Source organism: Equus caballus, chromosome 2, assembly GCF_041296265.1.
Source record: "Equus caballus isolate H_3958 breed thoroughbred chromosome 2, TB-T2T, whole genome shotgun sequence".
NCBI classification, from domain to species: Eukaryota; Metazoa; Chordata; class Mammalia; order Perissodactyla; family Equidae; genus Equus; species Equus caballus.
In genome coordinates, this window is record NC_091685.1 from 17,506,479 (window position 1) to 17,522,446 (window position 15,968).

The window sequence follows — 15,968 nt, forward strand, 5'->3', positions numbered from 1 at the left end:
GCTGCTTTCCAGTTGTGATCTCGTTTTATCCTGGAGATGATGCCGTGAAGTAGGTATGGTTCGCTCCATTTTACAAATGAGGAAGCAGTCTCAGAAGATGAGTGACCTGCTTGAGGTTTCAGCTAGTGACTTGCAGAGCCAAGTTGAGCCCAGAGGCTCACCCCAACGACAAAGAGTGGCAGTGCCCTTCGCCGCAGTCCTGGGAGGGAGGGATCCTCATGTCCGTTTCATAGATGAGGCGCCTGAGGCAAAGAGGTTAAGTGGGGATAGAGCCAGTGGAGGTGGGTCTCTGTGTTCCGTCCTGGGTTCCCGTCCCAGCTTGATCACTTACCAGCTGTGGCGGTCTGTTGTGAAGATGAGACGAGAGAGGCATGTAGAGGCCTCGCATAGTGCCTGGCACACAGGCAGCTACTCGCTAAGCATCAGCAGTGATGGTGGGGGCTGCCTGCCTTGCCTGAGACCACGTGGGTAGCAGAGGTCCTAGACTCTGGGTCTGCTCCCTCCTGGGCAAGGCTGTCATCTGGGATGCCGGGAGGCTCTGGAAGTCAGACGCGGGTTCCAACCTCAGCTCTGCCACCAATTACTGTGTGTCTTTGGGTTAGTTAGTTAACTTCTCAGAGCTGCAGTTTCCTCTTTGTGGAAATAATAATACACAGCAGCTCTCCCTAGATGGTTGTGACAATCAGGATAATGTCTATAAAGTCTGTAGGATCAAGCGCAGCACATTGTAAGTGCTCAGTAAGTTGTTGCCTGAAATCAGTCTGAGTTCTGGCTCTTTCTGTCCCATCTGTGCCCAGGCGAAACTTGTAGATACCTGGGCCCCTCCCAGCCTAGGAGTGGAGGAGATGACTCAGCTCCTCTCTCTTTCTCCCCCTGCCAGGTGATTGTCTGGGGAGACTACGGCCGCATGGACCACAAGTGCTTCATGGGCATGGCCCAGATCATGCTGGACGAGCTGGACCTGAGTGCAGCGGTCGCCGGCTGGTACAAACTCTTCCCCACGTCCTCAGTGGCAGACTCCACGCTCGGATCCCTCACCAGGCGCCTGTCCCAGTCCTCCCTGGAGAGTGCCACCAGCCCCTCGTGCTCCTAAGGACCTCAGGAGGAGACTGGGCTGCAGTGTGGGAAGGAGTACCTGCTGGCCCCCACCTCCTCCCCTGTACATAGTCTTCATGTCTTTCTGGATCTCTTGCCCTGCTGCATGCCTGTTGGCTACTGGGCCCATCCCAGCTGGCAGTGGAAACTGTAATGTGTGTGCGTGTGTGTTTGTGTGTGTGTCTGTGTGACCATGTTATATCTGTTCATATGTGTGGGTATAGTCAGTCTTGGTGACTACATGGGCTAAATCCATGTTTCTCTGTGTCTTGTTGAAAAGAAACCCAAAGGAGTGTTGTGTGGACACAACTCCCCCTGAGTCCAGGGGTGGAAGTGGGGGACGCGGCCATCGGTCCATTCTGCATGGTCCCGTGTCCGGGGCAGAGCCCGTGTGCCCTGCCTGTGCCTCCTCTTGGTGGTCCCTAGTTAGTTTTCTGTCCTGTCCTTTGTCCCACTTTGCCTCTCCCAGCACTGCTGCTCTTTTTTGAGGAATGTAGCGTCCCCTGTCGCTGGCCACTCTGAGGCCCCTCTGGGAACCCTGACACCCCTTCTCCCCACCCCAGCATTCTGGCAGCTCTTCCCACTGGATGCTTCTGCAGTGTGTAGCATGCTCACCTAGTGCCCTGGCCAGGGCCCCAGGGAGCAAAGATGCCCGGGAGCCCAGGGCTTGGGGACTGCTTTCTCCCTCGGGCCTCCTCCCTCCTGCAAGGTTGCTGGCCGCCTACCTTAGAGGGAGCTGCCTGTGCCTCCCTTAGCGTTGCTCTTCACCTCCCGTCTCCCTGCAAGCTGCCTCACCTCCCATATGCCAAAGGAGCTCTCCCAGTGGCCCCCAGGAGGTGTGATGGGAGGGTCACGACCTCCAGGAAGCCGGCCTCAGAGGGGATGTTATCTGCCAAAGCAGATAATCCCTGGAGGCCCCTGTGTCCTCCCTTGGCCCTGAGGGTGGCCCTGTGCCCCTCCAGGCTCTTCCTGTTGAGGCCTGCTTGTGAGGAGGTGCCGAGGGCAGGGCTGTTTGCTGGAATTGGGAGGGTGGGGGCTGACTTGCTCTGAGCCACTGTCAAGAATTGAGAATTCCGTCTGACCTTTGCAGATTAGCTGCGTGAAGCTGATCATTTGGGCTTCTGTTCTTTTGCTCATGTCCAGACCAGGGTTTCTGTCTAGGAGCTCAGACCTGCCTGAGCTCCAGCCTCCTGGCTCCGCAGACAGCCTGGTTCTGGACTCTAGACTGCCACAGTCACCAGCTCTGTACAAGCAATACTCCCCTGCAGCCCCCCGCCTCCCTGGGCGCCGCCGCCGCCCGCTGGAGCATGGCCTGGCCTGTTTTAAGCCCCTCACCTGCCTCTGCTTTCTCCCGCTCTTGTCTAGTCAGAGCTTCCCAAAGCCACTCAAACCCTGACTTGATTTCATGGCTGGGCCCTGTTGGTGGGGACCAGTGCCTGGACTGGACCTTGTGAGACGCCTGCTGGGAATCCTGCAGTCTGGCTCAGGAATGCCCAGATCTGCCCCTCTCCCTCCTCAGGTCTAGGGCAGAAGGTGAGGGGTCGCCCAGGAGACAGACACTGCAGCCTGTGGGTCCATGTCTGGTGGGGAGGAAAGAGGTGGCAGGAGAGGTCCAGGTAGAGGGCAGGCTCTCTCCGCCTCTTCCCCAGACATCAGCGCCTAGGGCTGCCATGACTGTAAGGCACGTCCTGACGTGAGGCGGGGGAGCTGCCCAGGGGGCGGTGGAGAGGTCTCGGGGCCTGAGTGCTGGGCTTCCACTGGGAACCAAAGCCGATGGGCGTGGAGGTGGATCTGGAGGGAGGGATGGAGGAGCAGGCTCTCTGGAGATAAAGCCATCTCCACCCAAAGGGCCTTCTTCTGGCAGGGATCCGCATTAGGCCGAAGCCAGAGCCCTGTCACCTCCCTCCCAAGGAAACGAGGGAAAGAAGCCAGGACCCCATCGGTCCTGCCGCTGACAGACGAGTAGGTAAAGGAGTAAGGAAGCGGACGCAGTGAGCGCCTGTCTTCCGCTGGGGCCTCCCTTCCTGTATTATCACCGACGAAACCGTGTGTGTGCAGGAGGGGCAGGCGGCGGCTGGGTCGAATCTTCTCCTTCTGCAGAAATTCTCTCCCATTGTTGGGACTGGGTAATGCATGCATTTCTCGGGTTTCTAAAATGAGGCAAAGGGCTCTGGACCCTGAGCCTAGGGTGAGGAGAGGGAGGAAACTCACTTGCAAAAGGGCATCTTTATGTCCTGGCTGTGATGTCTTCACCTCTAGAGCTGCCACCCTCGGGATGCTGTGAAAATGCTCTATGCCTGCAGAATGGTGGGATTCTCAGGGATCCCCAGGACAGTGTAGACATTGGCTGATGACTGGTGATACCTAGACCATGCAGTCACCCCCAGAGGGTGGGGGGATTTCAATGAGGGCTGTCACCCTCATTCCTCCAGGGGCCCAGGGAGACAGTGAGAGGAGGCGGGGAGCTGCCAGCAGAGAGGCTGCCGCTGGGGAGCTGTAGGCCATGTGCCCCTGCCTCTAGGGGAGGGCCAGTTAGCACAGGGGAAGTTCTAGCCAGTGGGGGCGCCTAACATGTTGGTAATTTGTCTGACCTGCCTGCAATGCCCCGCTACCAAAACTGCCCAGGAGTTGGGCCTCTCCATGTTCACCTCTCTAATGGGAAGTAATCCCCGCAAGCTGACCTTGGGAATTAATTCTTTTTAATCTTTTGCACCAAATAAGTTACTAATCCCCACCGGGACCTTCCCCCAAGAGGGCGAAGTCGAGTGAGGCTGACACGTATGTGTGATGGTAAGCGGCTGGTTCTAGGGCCTGTTTCTCGGGATCCTGGATACAGAGCCTTGTCTGAGAAGCCGCTCTGGAGCTAGCCTGTCCCAGGAGAGGGGGGAGCCCATGTGTGACTCCTGGCCTTCCCTGGGGTGGGGAGCCTCTGTCCCTTGAAGAGGGGATGGTGGGAAAGGAGGGAACATGATCCCCCCGAGTTCTGCCTAACCTGGGGCCAGCTCACTGCCAGGTACAGTGTCCCAGCTCCAAATGCTCCCTCACCCCAGATGAAGCCTGGAGCTGGTTACAGCCTGGGGCTTTGGCATTGCGTCTTCCTCTGCTCGGCCAGGATGCGTGGAAGATGTGGCAAAGATAGGAGTGGCCCTGTGGCCAGGAACCACGATGGATGATTCAGAGCATCTGGCTTCACGTTTCTGCTCTGTTCCATCTGTCCCACCTCCTTCATAGACTCCTTCCCTACAGGGAAGTAGTGATGGGTCTTTAGTATGAACCGGGCTCCAGCAAATGGGGCCAAGTCTTGGTTTGACAAGGGGGATTTGATCCTTCAGGGAAGAACTCTCTTCAAAACTACTCCCCATCCAGTCTCTCCCACCACCCAGCTCTCCTAGGAAAGGAGCACGGAGGCGGCCCTTGGGATGCAGCGAGTCCTAGGCATTGCCAGCATTTCATGGAGCTGAGGCAGAACCTGGGAGCTCCAGAGAGAGGGCACCATGTAGCTCGTCACTCATGGGACCAGCGGTTAGAGCATTGGTCAGGCCATTTCTCCCAGGGGCATGACACCCCCAGGGCAAGCATGCCTGAGCTCGTCTTTACTGCCAGCCTTGAGGAGAGCAGACACCCCCCCCCCCCTTTTAAAGACAATAGAGCCCTCCAAGGGTACTTCTTTGGAAGTGAAATGTAGCACAATCTTAGACTGCATTACCAGGAGCCCCGACATGCTCCTGGGGTTCTTGCTGCACGCCCTGCTGCCCAGGAGACGCTCCTCCTCCCTGGGGCTCCAGAGCTCCTAGTACCTCCGATTCCCTATCTTCCTTGGCCCGGAAAGCAGCAGGGCTTCTGGTTCTCTGATTGCTTCCTGCACTGTGCAAACTCTGTACGAGACATTGCTGCCTTTGCATGATGTTGTAGACGAGTGGTCCTTCCCTGGGGGAGAGGGAGGGCACATCATTCAGGGCCGGGAGGTTGTCCAGCAGTGTTGGCAGTGGCCTGAGGAGACGGAAGAGAGGCCTGCTCCCCGCTGACTGCCTCCCACCCCCCCCCAACCCCCCATCTCTTCCTCTCCTTGTGCTTTCGTCTACAACATCCTGACCCGTAAAGAGATTCTTTAAAATGCTGCTTCCTCTACTGGGTGATCGTTCACTGAATGGTCAGGAGGCGATGGGAATGTAGACCATCCCCTGCCTACTCCCTCAAGTCTGCTTTTCACTCAGATCAGAAGAGACTGGGGCAAAACTGAACAATCATGATCGAAGGGCAGGGGAGCCCTGCCTCGTCCCGTGAGGGCTGCTGGGGGCTGGATCGGCCTGGTCTGGCTGGGAAAGGGTTCTTTTGAAAGAGTGCCTGAGCATCTCAGAGCAATGTCAGTGATGCCAAAGAGAGCGACTTGGCCTCCTTGGGCACCAACCCTGCTGGCTGAGCTGCACAACCGCGGCTCAGGTGTTGGCCTGCCTGATGGTGGGACCTTGTTCTCTGACAAAGGGCTTAATCTTTCCATGTAGCAAAGCAACTCCCCCTCCCCCTAATCTTGAGCTCGGGCTTTTATGGGCCCAGCAAGGCTGTGCCTGTGAGGGAAACCACAGCAGTGAGAGACACTTGCATTCCCTCAGGGGCCTGGACTGGCTGGGGCAAGTGCTGGTTGAGAGGCGGGAATGTTAAGTGCTTTGGGAAACTCGTCCAGGGCTCTGGCTGGAAACTTGGCCAGTAAGGACAGGGACCTTGGGCCTCCCAAGGAGTTCACACTGATGCCAGGAAGAGTCCTTGGGACTGAGTTCCAGAGAGTTTGGCTAACAGAAATGGGCTCTGGGAATTTCCAGGGCAACAGAGCACCCGTCCCACTGGTCAGTGGCCTGGACAGCTGGCTACAGGGAATCAAAGGCTGTTATATACGGTTTGGCCAGAAACTGTGACCCCGTGCAAGACTCCTCACTTTTCTGGGCCTCAGCTTCCTCATCTGCAAAATCAGAGCATTTGCTAGTTGCTCCATGGTTCCCTCCAGGTTTCAAAAGTCTGATCTGGAGCTGATGAGGTTTGCGAGCCTGATACACCCGGCACCTGGTTCCACGGGCTGGTTTCTTCCCGCCCTGAGTGCCCAAGCTGGGTGCAGACCCTCCTCCATCCACGCCCGGATGCTGCCTCTGACAAGAACTCTGGGACTCCTAACAAACTCTGCTTCCACCTCTGCGGTTTGCTTTCTCTCTTTTCTTCTTGTGTAATGGGGAGAAATACTTGAGGGTGGTCTACAATGGACAGTTTTCAAGGTGCTGATGTGACGTCACCACCTCAGCTGCATCCTGCGTGGGTCAGTATCCCCACCAGCGCATGAGGCTGGGTCGGTCCTCATTTCTGCTTCTAGAATGACATCAGTGGGGGAACTGAACATCTGAGAATATTAAAGGAAATGCTCTCTGATGGGAGGGAACTTACTTCCCTTCAAAGTGTTTGACTTCTTAAAGCCACTTCTCTCTCCAGAATGTCTTTTACCAGACATCTCAGCAGGCAGAGTGGCTGCCTCCTTTGGGAAAGTTGGCCTGATTGTTCTAGCCACTCCTTTAGAATATAAATTCACAGGAGGCAGGATCCCCTTTTTTAGAATTTCCAAATGCATCCTGCAAAGAAAGAGAGAGCTGATAGGGACTGACAAGCACACTGTTTAGATAAGAAGCAATTAGCCTTTTATATCTGTGCTCTATACATTTTCTATGTGCAGCATATTTCCAAACTTCTCGTGGCTCCTGGGTGGCAGGTGGACAGCTGAGAAGGACTGCCGGCTGTTTCGTACAACGTTCTTGCCAATTCCCTTGAGGAGAAAATTCTTCACGTGGCTTCTGCATGTACAGTATTTGAGCAGCAAAAAATGATTAAAGTCAGTTTGAAAATGATCTCGTGTGTTGCTTTCTGTGGACGGTTCTTGATTCTAGGAGAGAGAAAACAGTGTTCCAGGTGACTAAAACAGGAGGAGGAGGCTGCCATGGCTGAGAGGCAGGAGAGGCTGGGACCTCTTAGAGAAAGCCCTGGAAGATCTGACCTGGGCCTCTGACTCCTGTTGGGAATTCTTGCCACAGTGATGTCCTTGGGCCATGGTCTCTGACTGGTCCAGGCGGCATCCCAGCTCTGTCTCCCAGGGTCCCTGCTTACAGGTCCCCAAAGCCTTCTATTCCCACAGATGAGACAAGGGATGCCCAGAGCCAAAGAGAGGGGAAGGTGAGATGGAGCTAAGGCCACTGCTTTCGACCCACTGTTCGTTCCTTTCTGAGCTCTTGGGTGCAGCAGCTCCGCTCAGGCATGGGCTGGGGCAACCATTCTTGTTCAGCCACACCTGATACTGGCAGTAAACGTAGCAGTTGACCTCCAGCGCTGTGAATGACAGCAGTCATTGACCCCTGGAGCACCCTTTCACCTCCCTGCCTCAGGGAGGGACTGAAAGGTATGTCAACAATATGTCACTTCTGAGCAGAGCCATTGTCCCGTAGGGTTGGGTCTAGGGATGCAGAATATTGACAAAGGAAGAGTAGCAATGTCGTAGCACTTGCTTGCTAGGGGAAAGGCTGGCATCCTGCATCCCAAGAGCCCTCCAGGGTGCCCTCCACTGCTTTGCCCCTTGCTGTAGGCCTTGTAGTTCCAGTGGGCACCATCTCTTGAGGGAAGGCTCAGGAGAGCAGTATATGAGCTCTGGGGCTCCCTTGGGTTCTATCTTTTACTTCCTTTCCACTTCTGCTCTCTCCCTCAGACATCCTATATACTCTTAGGAGTATATAGTTCTGGCCAACAAAATTCTTTCCAAAAAAAAGACAAAAGGGACAGACAACAAAAACTGAGATCCAGAGAAAGAAATTCTGAAGGATGTTCTTCAGATGAAAGGAATATAGCACATACCTCATAGGGTTATTGGGGATTAAAATGAGGTAATATGTTTAAAGCACCCAGAACAGTGCCTGGCACACAGTAACGCTATGTTTGCTATTTTTAAGGAAAATGATCCTAGATGGAAGGGCTGAGATGCAGGAAGGAAAAGTGAGCAAAGAAATAGGTTTTTAAATTAGTAAATATTAACATACACAGATTGTAAAACTATAACAATGTTTAGTTTGTAAAATTAAAGAAATATAATCATGAACTAAAATATTGGACTATGATAGCACACAAATTGGTCCTTGGAACATTCTTGAGGAGGCTAAAGACATTGAATAACCTCAATCTTCCTTAAGTATCCATTCTAAAACCTAGAGTAAATACTAAGAAAATAGAAATGGAATCGAGTAGATGCAAAAACCTTAAATATAAGCTATGAACTCCAATAGTTTATTAAAAAATGATACATCACAATCAAGTGGCGTTTACCCCAGGAGTGCAAAGGTGGTTCATTACTATCAGGAAAATTCATCACATTAATAGACTAAAGAAGAAAAATCATGTAATTATCTTAATGAAGAAAGAGCATTTTATAAGGTCTAATTATATTCATTATAAAAACTTTTAGCAAATAGAAGGTAATTTTCTTAATTTGATAAAAGTCATATACCAAAAAACTAACAGCAAATATTATGTTAATGGAAACACTTTTGACACAGTCGCCTTAAGATGAATACGAGGGGGCTCACTATCATTGCTACCTTTTAATGTAGTTCTAGGAATCCTGTGCAACACCATAAAAAAAAGAGTTGAAAAATTGAAAAAGAAGAGATAAAACTGTCATTTATAGATAATTTGACCACAACCTAATTTTTAAAAAACAGAATCACTAGAACTAATAAGAGCATTCAGCAAGGTTGCTAGATGTAAGATCACCCTACAAAAATCAATTGCATTTTTCTATAACAGCTATAACCAACAAATAATAAACATGAGATATTAGACACAATAGCAATTAAAATTATAAGGTAGGGATTATTTAAGAATATACAGACGTCTATGGAGAGAATTTTCTAACTCTGATAGAAGAGTTGACGATCTGAATAAATAAAGAGACATTCCCTGTTCTTGGATGAGAAGGTTTAATATATAGATATTAAGTCTCCCCAAACGAATCTATAAATTCTATGTAATCTAAATAAAATTTTCAGTTGGTAAGTTAAGAACTAAGCTAACTCTCCAACTTATACGCAATAGTACAAGGCCATGAATGGTTAAATCAACTTCTGTTTAAAGAAGAGAAAACTCAAAGATTGACATGTATATCTGGAAATTAATATGTGGCAAAGGGGGCACCTTCAAACAATGGGAAAAGATGGGATGTTTGAAATATGTGTTAGAAAAGCTGATTCACTATCTGGACAAAACAATCCCTAACTAAACAAAGATGCAGAGATAAGCCCTCGATGGCTGAATAGACCCAAAATCAAAAGGTAAAATGCAAAGTCAATAAAAGTTGTGAACTAAGTTGTGAACTGAGGGCAAGGAAGAACTTTTAATATTTCAAAAGCACAAATCACGCATTAAAAATTGTAATGTGATTACATTAAAAGTAAGGATTTCTATTTAATGAATGACATCATGAACAAAAGTTAATACACAGATTACAGAATGGTAATTTGCAATGTCAAAAAATGGCAAGGGATTAATGGCTAGAATCTACAAGGAAGTCCTGCAAATTGACAATAAAAAGATAACTTCAGTGGGAAAATGGGCAAAGGAAATGAACAGGCAAACTCCAAAAGTTAATAAGCATATGAAAACAGCCTCAGAATCATTAAATCAGAGAAATGCAAATTAAAACAATAATAGGATATTACTTTCTACCTATAATAGACTGGCAAAAATTAGAAAACTGGATAATGTCAAATGATGATAGGCACATGCGGATACAGTTGTGCAGCCATTTTAGAAAGCAATCTGACACTACCTGGGCCAATTATTTGCAGACTCTATGACCAGTAAATTTCTATATAGATCTGTTGAAGGGACATGTACAAGGATATTCACTGAAGCATTATTTGTGGTGGCATGTGGTAGGCAGAATAATGGCCCCCTGAAGATGCCCACAACCTAATGCCCAGAACCTGTGAATATGTTAATTTACATGGCAAAAGGGACTTTGCAGATATGATTAAAGACTCTGAGATAAGGATATTATAAGGAGATTATCTGGATGGGCCCAATCTAATCATCTGGCTCTTGAAAAGTGGAAAGCTTTTCCCACCTGTGATTAAAGGGAGATGTGGTTGCAGAAGAATGGCCAGAGAGCTGCAGTGTGAAATTAAAGACCTAACTGTATAGAGAGTTAGTCATACCATGTTCATGGATTGAAAAACACAATAGTGTTAAGATGTCTGTTCTCTCCTAATTTATCTCTGGATTTAATGCACTTTCAGGAAACATCCTAGCAGGCTTTTTCAATAAATTGACATGCTGATATTAAAATTTATTTGGAAATGCAAAGGACATTGAATAGCTAAAACAATTTTGAAAAAGAACCAAGTTGGAAGACTTATGTTACCAGATTACAAGACTTACTACGAAGTAACAATGGTATTGGTATGAGGATAGACATAAAGATCAACGGAACAAAGCGGTGTGCAGAAACAGACTTAACACATAGCCAATTGATTTTTGACAAAGTTGCCAAAGTAATTTAATAATCTTTTCAACAAATGATGCTGCAACACTGGATACTTGAATGGAAAAATATGAACCTCAACCCTTCACATTATACACAAAAATTAACTAAAAATGGATCATAGACCTATAAGCTAAAATGATAAAACTTTTGGGAAAAAATACAGGAAAAAAACCTTCACAAATTTATGGTAGGCAGTGATGTCTTAGAACATAAAAAGCACTAACTCTAAAACAAAAATAAAAGGATAAGTTGGATTTCATCGAAATTAAAATTTCTTCTCTTTGAAAGACACTATTAAGGCTCATAATAAGATGACAACTTAATAAGACAACTGAAGTAAAAATAGGCAAAAGATTTGAACAGGAGTGTCACAAAAGAAGATATAAAGTACATGAAAAGGTACTCATTACCATTATTCATCAAGCAGCTGCATACCCACTAGCATAGCTAAAATTAAAGACTGACAGTATCTAGTGTTGGTGGGGACATGGAGCGGCATTTTTGATAGAAATATAAAATAGTACAACCACTTTGGAAAATAGTTTGGCAATTTCTTATAAATTTCTCATTTGCTTACCACACAGCCCAGCAACTCCACTCCTAGGTATTTATCAGGAAAAATGAAAATATACGTCCACCCAAGGGCAAAAATGCTCATGGCAGCTTTATTCATAATAGCCCAAAATTGGAAACAATACAAATGTCCAATGTATCTGTCAGGGTTCAATCAGAATACAGAAACCACACAGTAATCTGAACAAGGAAATTTTAACGTTAAAAATTATTAACCGTAGCTGGGGAGTAACTGTGACGGCGTACAGAGAACTCTACAGAATATCATCTGTAAATCAGATCCAGATGGTTGTGTAGGATCTAGACTATGGTCACCTTCCAAACCCCACTACCTTGTAAATGCCAGGGTAAGGCCATTTGAGAGGATCACAGCTTTAGCAGGAATGTTGGAAACCTTCCGTCTCCCCACAGGAGGTAGATTCTCAGAGTGGGAAAGCCTTGACAGTCATAGAGGATTATCCTGGATTATTCCTGGGATACGGATGAGATGGTGCAACTGGAAGAAAGTTACCCAGGAAATGCCAGTCCTGGTCTGTCTGAGGAGAGGCCCCTGCATTCTTCTCTAGCCCAGCCATCACTGGTCCTGCATCTTCCATGGTTTGGCCATAGGCCCAAGTGGTGTGAGGGGCCAGTTACAGAGGGAGTTGCCCTTCAAGACTGGCCAACCAGGCAGGGATAAGGGACACAGGAGGAGCAAACTGCCTAAGGAAAAGGGACTTGCTAAAGATCACCACAGCTTCCGAAAGTGGGAGGCGTTGTGGACCTATAACAGTAACAGCTGTAATTAATAATAATAATCATTATAAGAACAAGTTGTGAAGAAGTCACAGAAGAAACCCGGCAAGCAGCTCCTTCATGAGTAACGCCTAACCATGGGTGTTGACCCATTGGCCAACGTTCGCTGGTGCTGGTGGTCAAATAGTAAGTCTCTAGTCTTGACTCGTGTGTGTGTGTGTGTGTGTGTGTGTGTGTACTTGCTTTAGAACTCCAGAGACTGATAAAGAACATCTACTGACATTCAGGAAAATCTGTAAAATATGGGCTGGTTATAAAAGTCTTCACTTCAACAAAGCCAAAAGTTATCTTGCAGGTTTGATAAAATTATTTCACCTCCTAGGTTCTGGGCATATCATTGGCTCAGGGGAAGTGTGCTGAACTTGCCTTGTGAATACATATAACGAACGATTGGTCATCCCAACAAGAATGTTTGTACCTGAATGATGGAAGATCAGACTGGAGCACCCTTTAACTCAGCAGTCCCGGTGCTGGGCACCTGGCCCAGAGAACTCTCACATGGTATCAAAGGGGGCATGTAGAAGGACGGTCGGTGCGGAATTGTCCGCTATGGTGGAGAGTTTGAGGTAAGCTCGGTGTCTGTCTATCAGTGGGGAATGGATGACTTTAATATGGAGGAGAAACTCGGCGGGATGCAGTGTATAAGTCAGAAGCACAGATGACATACACACACATAAATCTTAAAACTAGAGTTCTGGGTGAAAAGGTAGTAAACAGAACGAAGTCTAGAGCCTAATATCGCATATGAAAATTAAAAATACAGCTCACAAAATAGCACCCTACATTTTGTGAGAAGACATGCACATACAGGTCAAAATATTTCTAGAAGTTTTTTTATGGGAGGAGTAGAAGCGAGAAATGGGCATGAAAGTGAATAAACAACACGAGAGGGGCCTTGCGCAGGCCAATGATGAACGCATGTTATGAACTGAGGAGAATGATGAACTCAGTCCTCTGCTTTTGGGGCTAAACAAAAAGTGTTCCTCATCCCAGGATAAATGTATTCTACGGCCAAATGGACCTCAACTGATCAGGATGATAGAGAAGCAAACCGAGAGATCCAAACCGAGTTTTTTGGAGTGTATAAAAATTCTGGGAAAACAGAACGTCTCAGGAGCACCCCACTCACACCGTTGGCAGGCCAAAGCTGCCTCGCACGTCCGTGCGGTGCGATCTCTATCCAGCGTTGTGGTGACGGGAAGTGTAGATACAGGATGGCGTGTGGCTGTGTGTCTATCAGAGTCCAGGACTTAGTGTTGAGCTGAACAGGGACAATAGGAATTCAGGGTCTACTTGCAATTTGCCCTAAGCTCTACCTCCTACGGAGTCTCTTACATAAAAATTATCCGAGCTCCATTTATAGTTGACGTAAGGAATGGGAATGGAGGCACATAGGGCAGCAAGATAACCAAGACACAGGGGTGGCTGAGAACCCCATCTTGGGAAAGAGACTTTTACCTGAGGGAGGTGCCCCTCCAGGTTGTATGCCTGCTGGTCATCATTCAGTGTCCTCCACGTGCACAGGTCACCAGGATGCTGGGCACCGCCTTCCCAGGAGTTCTGCAATGGGCTCACAACGCCCCCATGGCAGAATGTGGAGCTTATCTGGCCTGATGAGGGCTGGTTGGGGCAGACGTCCTAGCAGGAACCGGGGAGGCCGATCTGGGCCCAAGGCCCATGCAGGTAGGGGAAGAGGCAGGGAGAGGAGGAGGGGCGGGGGAAAAGGGAGGAGTGTGGGAGAAGAGGGGAGCAAGTCGGAAGGGGCGGCGAATGGAAGGAAGAGGGAGAGGAGGAGGGCAGGTAGTCGGAGGAGCAGGAGGACAGGCGAGGGTGGAGGGGACCCAGGCAGGGAGGTGGGAAGGGGGGAAGTTGGTAAGAGGAGGGAGACGGTCTGGGCAGGAGGCAGGAAGAGGACAAGGTTGGTCTGAGTAGCTGATGACCGAAGCAGGCACAGGGCGAAGAGACAGAGAAGACATAGGGACAAGGGGCAGGACAGGGGGGAGGGAGGGAGCTGGAAGCTGAGCCGGAGCAGGGGAAGGAGGATGATGAAGAGGAGGTTGAGCAGGAATGAGACAGGGCAGCTTCTTCTGCATGGCTCTCCTTGAGAAATGAGGGCCTGTGTGATGCGGTCATTGTTCTACATTCTTTCTTTGCTTGATTCCGTTATCACTTAGATTCCATTAAAAGAGAGTCCAAGATTCTGACATTTTGACTTGGAAGCTACCTTGAGATCCTTGAATATAGCTTTCTCCATCTTACATTTTAAGAAAGAGAAGCCCAGAGGGTTGTCCAAAGTCACCCAACAGTTAGGGGCACAGTTTGGACCGAATTCAATCCAGAGCTCATCAAAACAATGCCAGGCTGACCAGGCAGTGGATGAAAGCGCAGGGCTCTCCAGGGAGTCCAGGGGCCCTCTGGCCATTAGGGCTCACTCTAGACAGAGGCAATGGAGGCAGCCACTCTCTATCATCCTGTAAGGAGCCTTGAAAGGCACCATCTATTCCTGTCTAGCCATTGCCAGAACCTGCAATAAGGCCCTGATCTCCGCACCACAGGAAAGCCTACTGCATATGCCCAGGAGAGGGACTGAACATGAAGGAAACATCAATACTGACCCACTCCCCAAGAAAGAATTGAGCTCAGATCCTAGCCTGGGCTGTGGGGATCTGGGGAGGAAGATCCCAGAGCAGGAGAAGGGGGCCAGGAGTTTAGAGCCTCCTTCTAGTCCTTGCATTAGATACTCCCACACTTTTCTCACCTTTTGTCTCATTAGAAGTTCACCAGGCAGGGATGTTACCTCTATTTCAAGGAAGAAGAAACTACGTCCATATGGGGGTAGACACTTGCCCAGGGCCACACAGCCTTGGACCAGAATTCCTGTCATCTGGTTCTGTGCTTTTTCCATTAAATGGCTACATTGGGAAATGGGATGGGAACATAAGGGGACAAGGACGTACTGACAGCAGCCACAATCACCTTCAGCCTAGAGTTTCTTTGAGCCTATGAGAATCTCATTCTCAATGTCCCACTTTCCTGGCCATATCCTGGGTCTGGTCTCTTTGCCACCCACCTCCAACACCTGCCCTGAGGGCCTCCAACAGCAGGGCCTGTAGGTAAAGAGGCATACTCATCAGATTGGGCAGGTCATGCTGCTATGGCAAACCCTGAAATCTCAGCGGATTAGCACAATAAAGGCTTATTTATCATTCATGTCATAATCTAATGAGGGTTGGGCCACAATTGGGCATTTGTCCTCCAAGCAGTGATGCAGGGACATCTTGTACCTATTCCCTAGGGGACACACGGCTTCCAAGGTCACTGAGAAGGGGAAAGAGCTGGGGGATATCATCTGGGATTTTAGTTCCATATTATTCTTCTAAAATGTTTCTTTTTTTTTTTTAAGATTTTATTTTTTCCTTTTTCTCCCCAAAGCCCCCTGGTACATAGTTGTACATTCTTAGTTGTGGGTCCTTCTAGTTGTGGCATGTGGGACGCCGCCTCAGCGTGGTTTGATGAGCAGTGCCATGTCCGCGCCCAGGATTCGAACCGACGAAACACTGGGCCGCCTGCAGTGAAGTGCGCGAACTTAACCACTCGGCCACAGGGCCAGCCCATTCTAAAATGTTTCTTAGTCAACACGCATTTTAACTTATTAATAAAGTTTACTCACTTCTTGTTTATTACTGCTTTTAGTATCTAACTTCTTCCTCTTAGATTAATTTTCTTCTGCATCCCCAGTAATTCATCCAGGGAGGGTCTGTGAGTGAAAATGTCTATTTTTTCCTCCACCTGAGAATGAGAGTTTAGTTGAGTTTAGAGTTTTACATTCAACATTATTTGCTCTCAGAAACTTGAAACCATTGCTTCACTACATTTTTGCGACAATAGAACAGCGCCTAGCATCAAATAGGTGCCTAAGAAGTATTTGTTGAATAAGTAGGCAAAA

General features: G+C 48.6%; 1 protein-coding gene and 1 long non-coding RNA gene across 13 annotated transcripts in view; one reads left to right on the plus strand and one right to left on the minus strand.

The window, feature by feature from the left end:
- RIMS3 (regulating synaptic membrane exocytosis 3) overlaps nt 1-6,977 on the plus strand; it is a 48,325-nt gene extending 41,348 nt beyond the window's left edge. For all 12 annotated transcript variants that reach the window (XM_070260347.1, XM_070260346.1, XM_070260352.1 and 9 more), the window contains one exon: nt 881-6,977. In XM_070260347.1, coding sequence (XP_070116448.1) covers nt 881-1,093 — 213 coding nt within the window. In that variant the 3' untranslated portion in view covers nt 1,094-6,977. The remainder of the gene's footprint in view (nt 1-880) is intronic.
- On the minus strand, nt 6,748-14,139 carry LOC111771295 (uncharacterized). The gene is made up of 2 exons (XR_002805038.2): nt 13,481-14,139; nt 6,748-7,012 (listed from the first exon to the last, which is right to left on the minus strand). It is a non-coding gene; the product is annotated as an uncharacterized lncRNA (long non-coding RNA).
- Between the last annotated feature and the right edge of the window lie 1,829 nt (nt 14,140-15,968).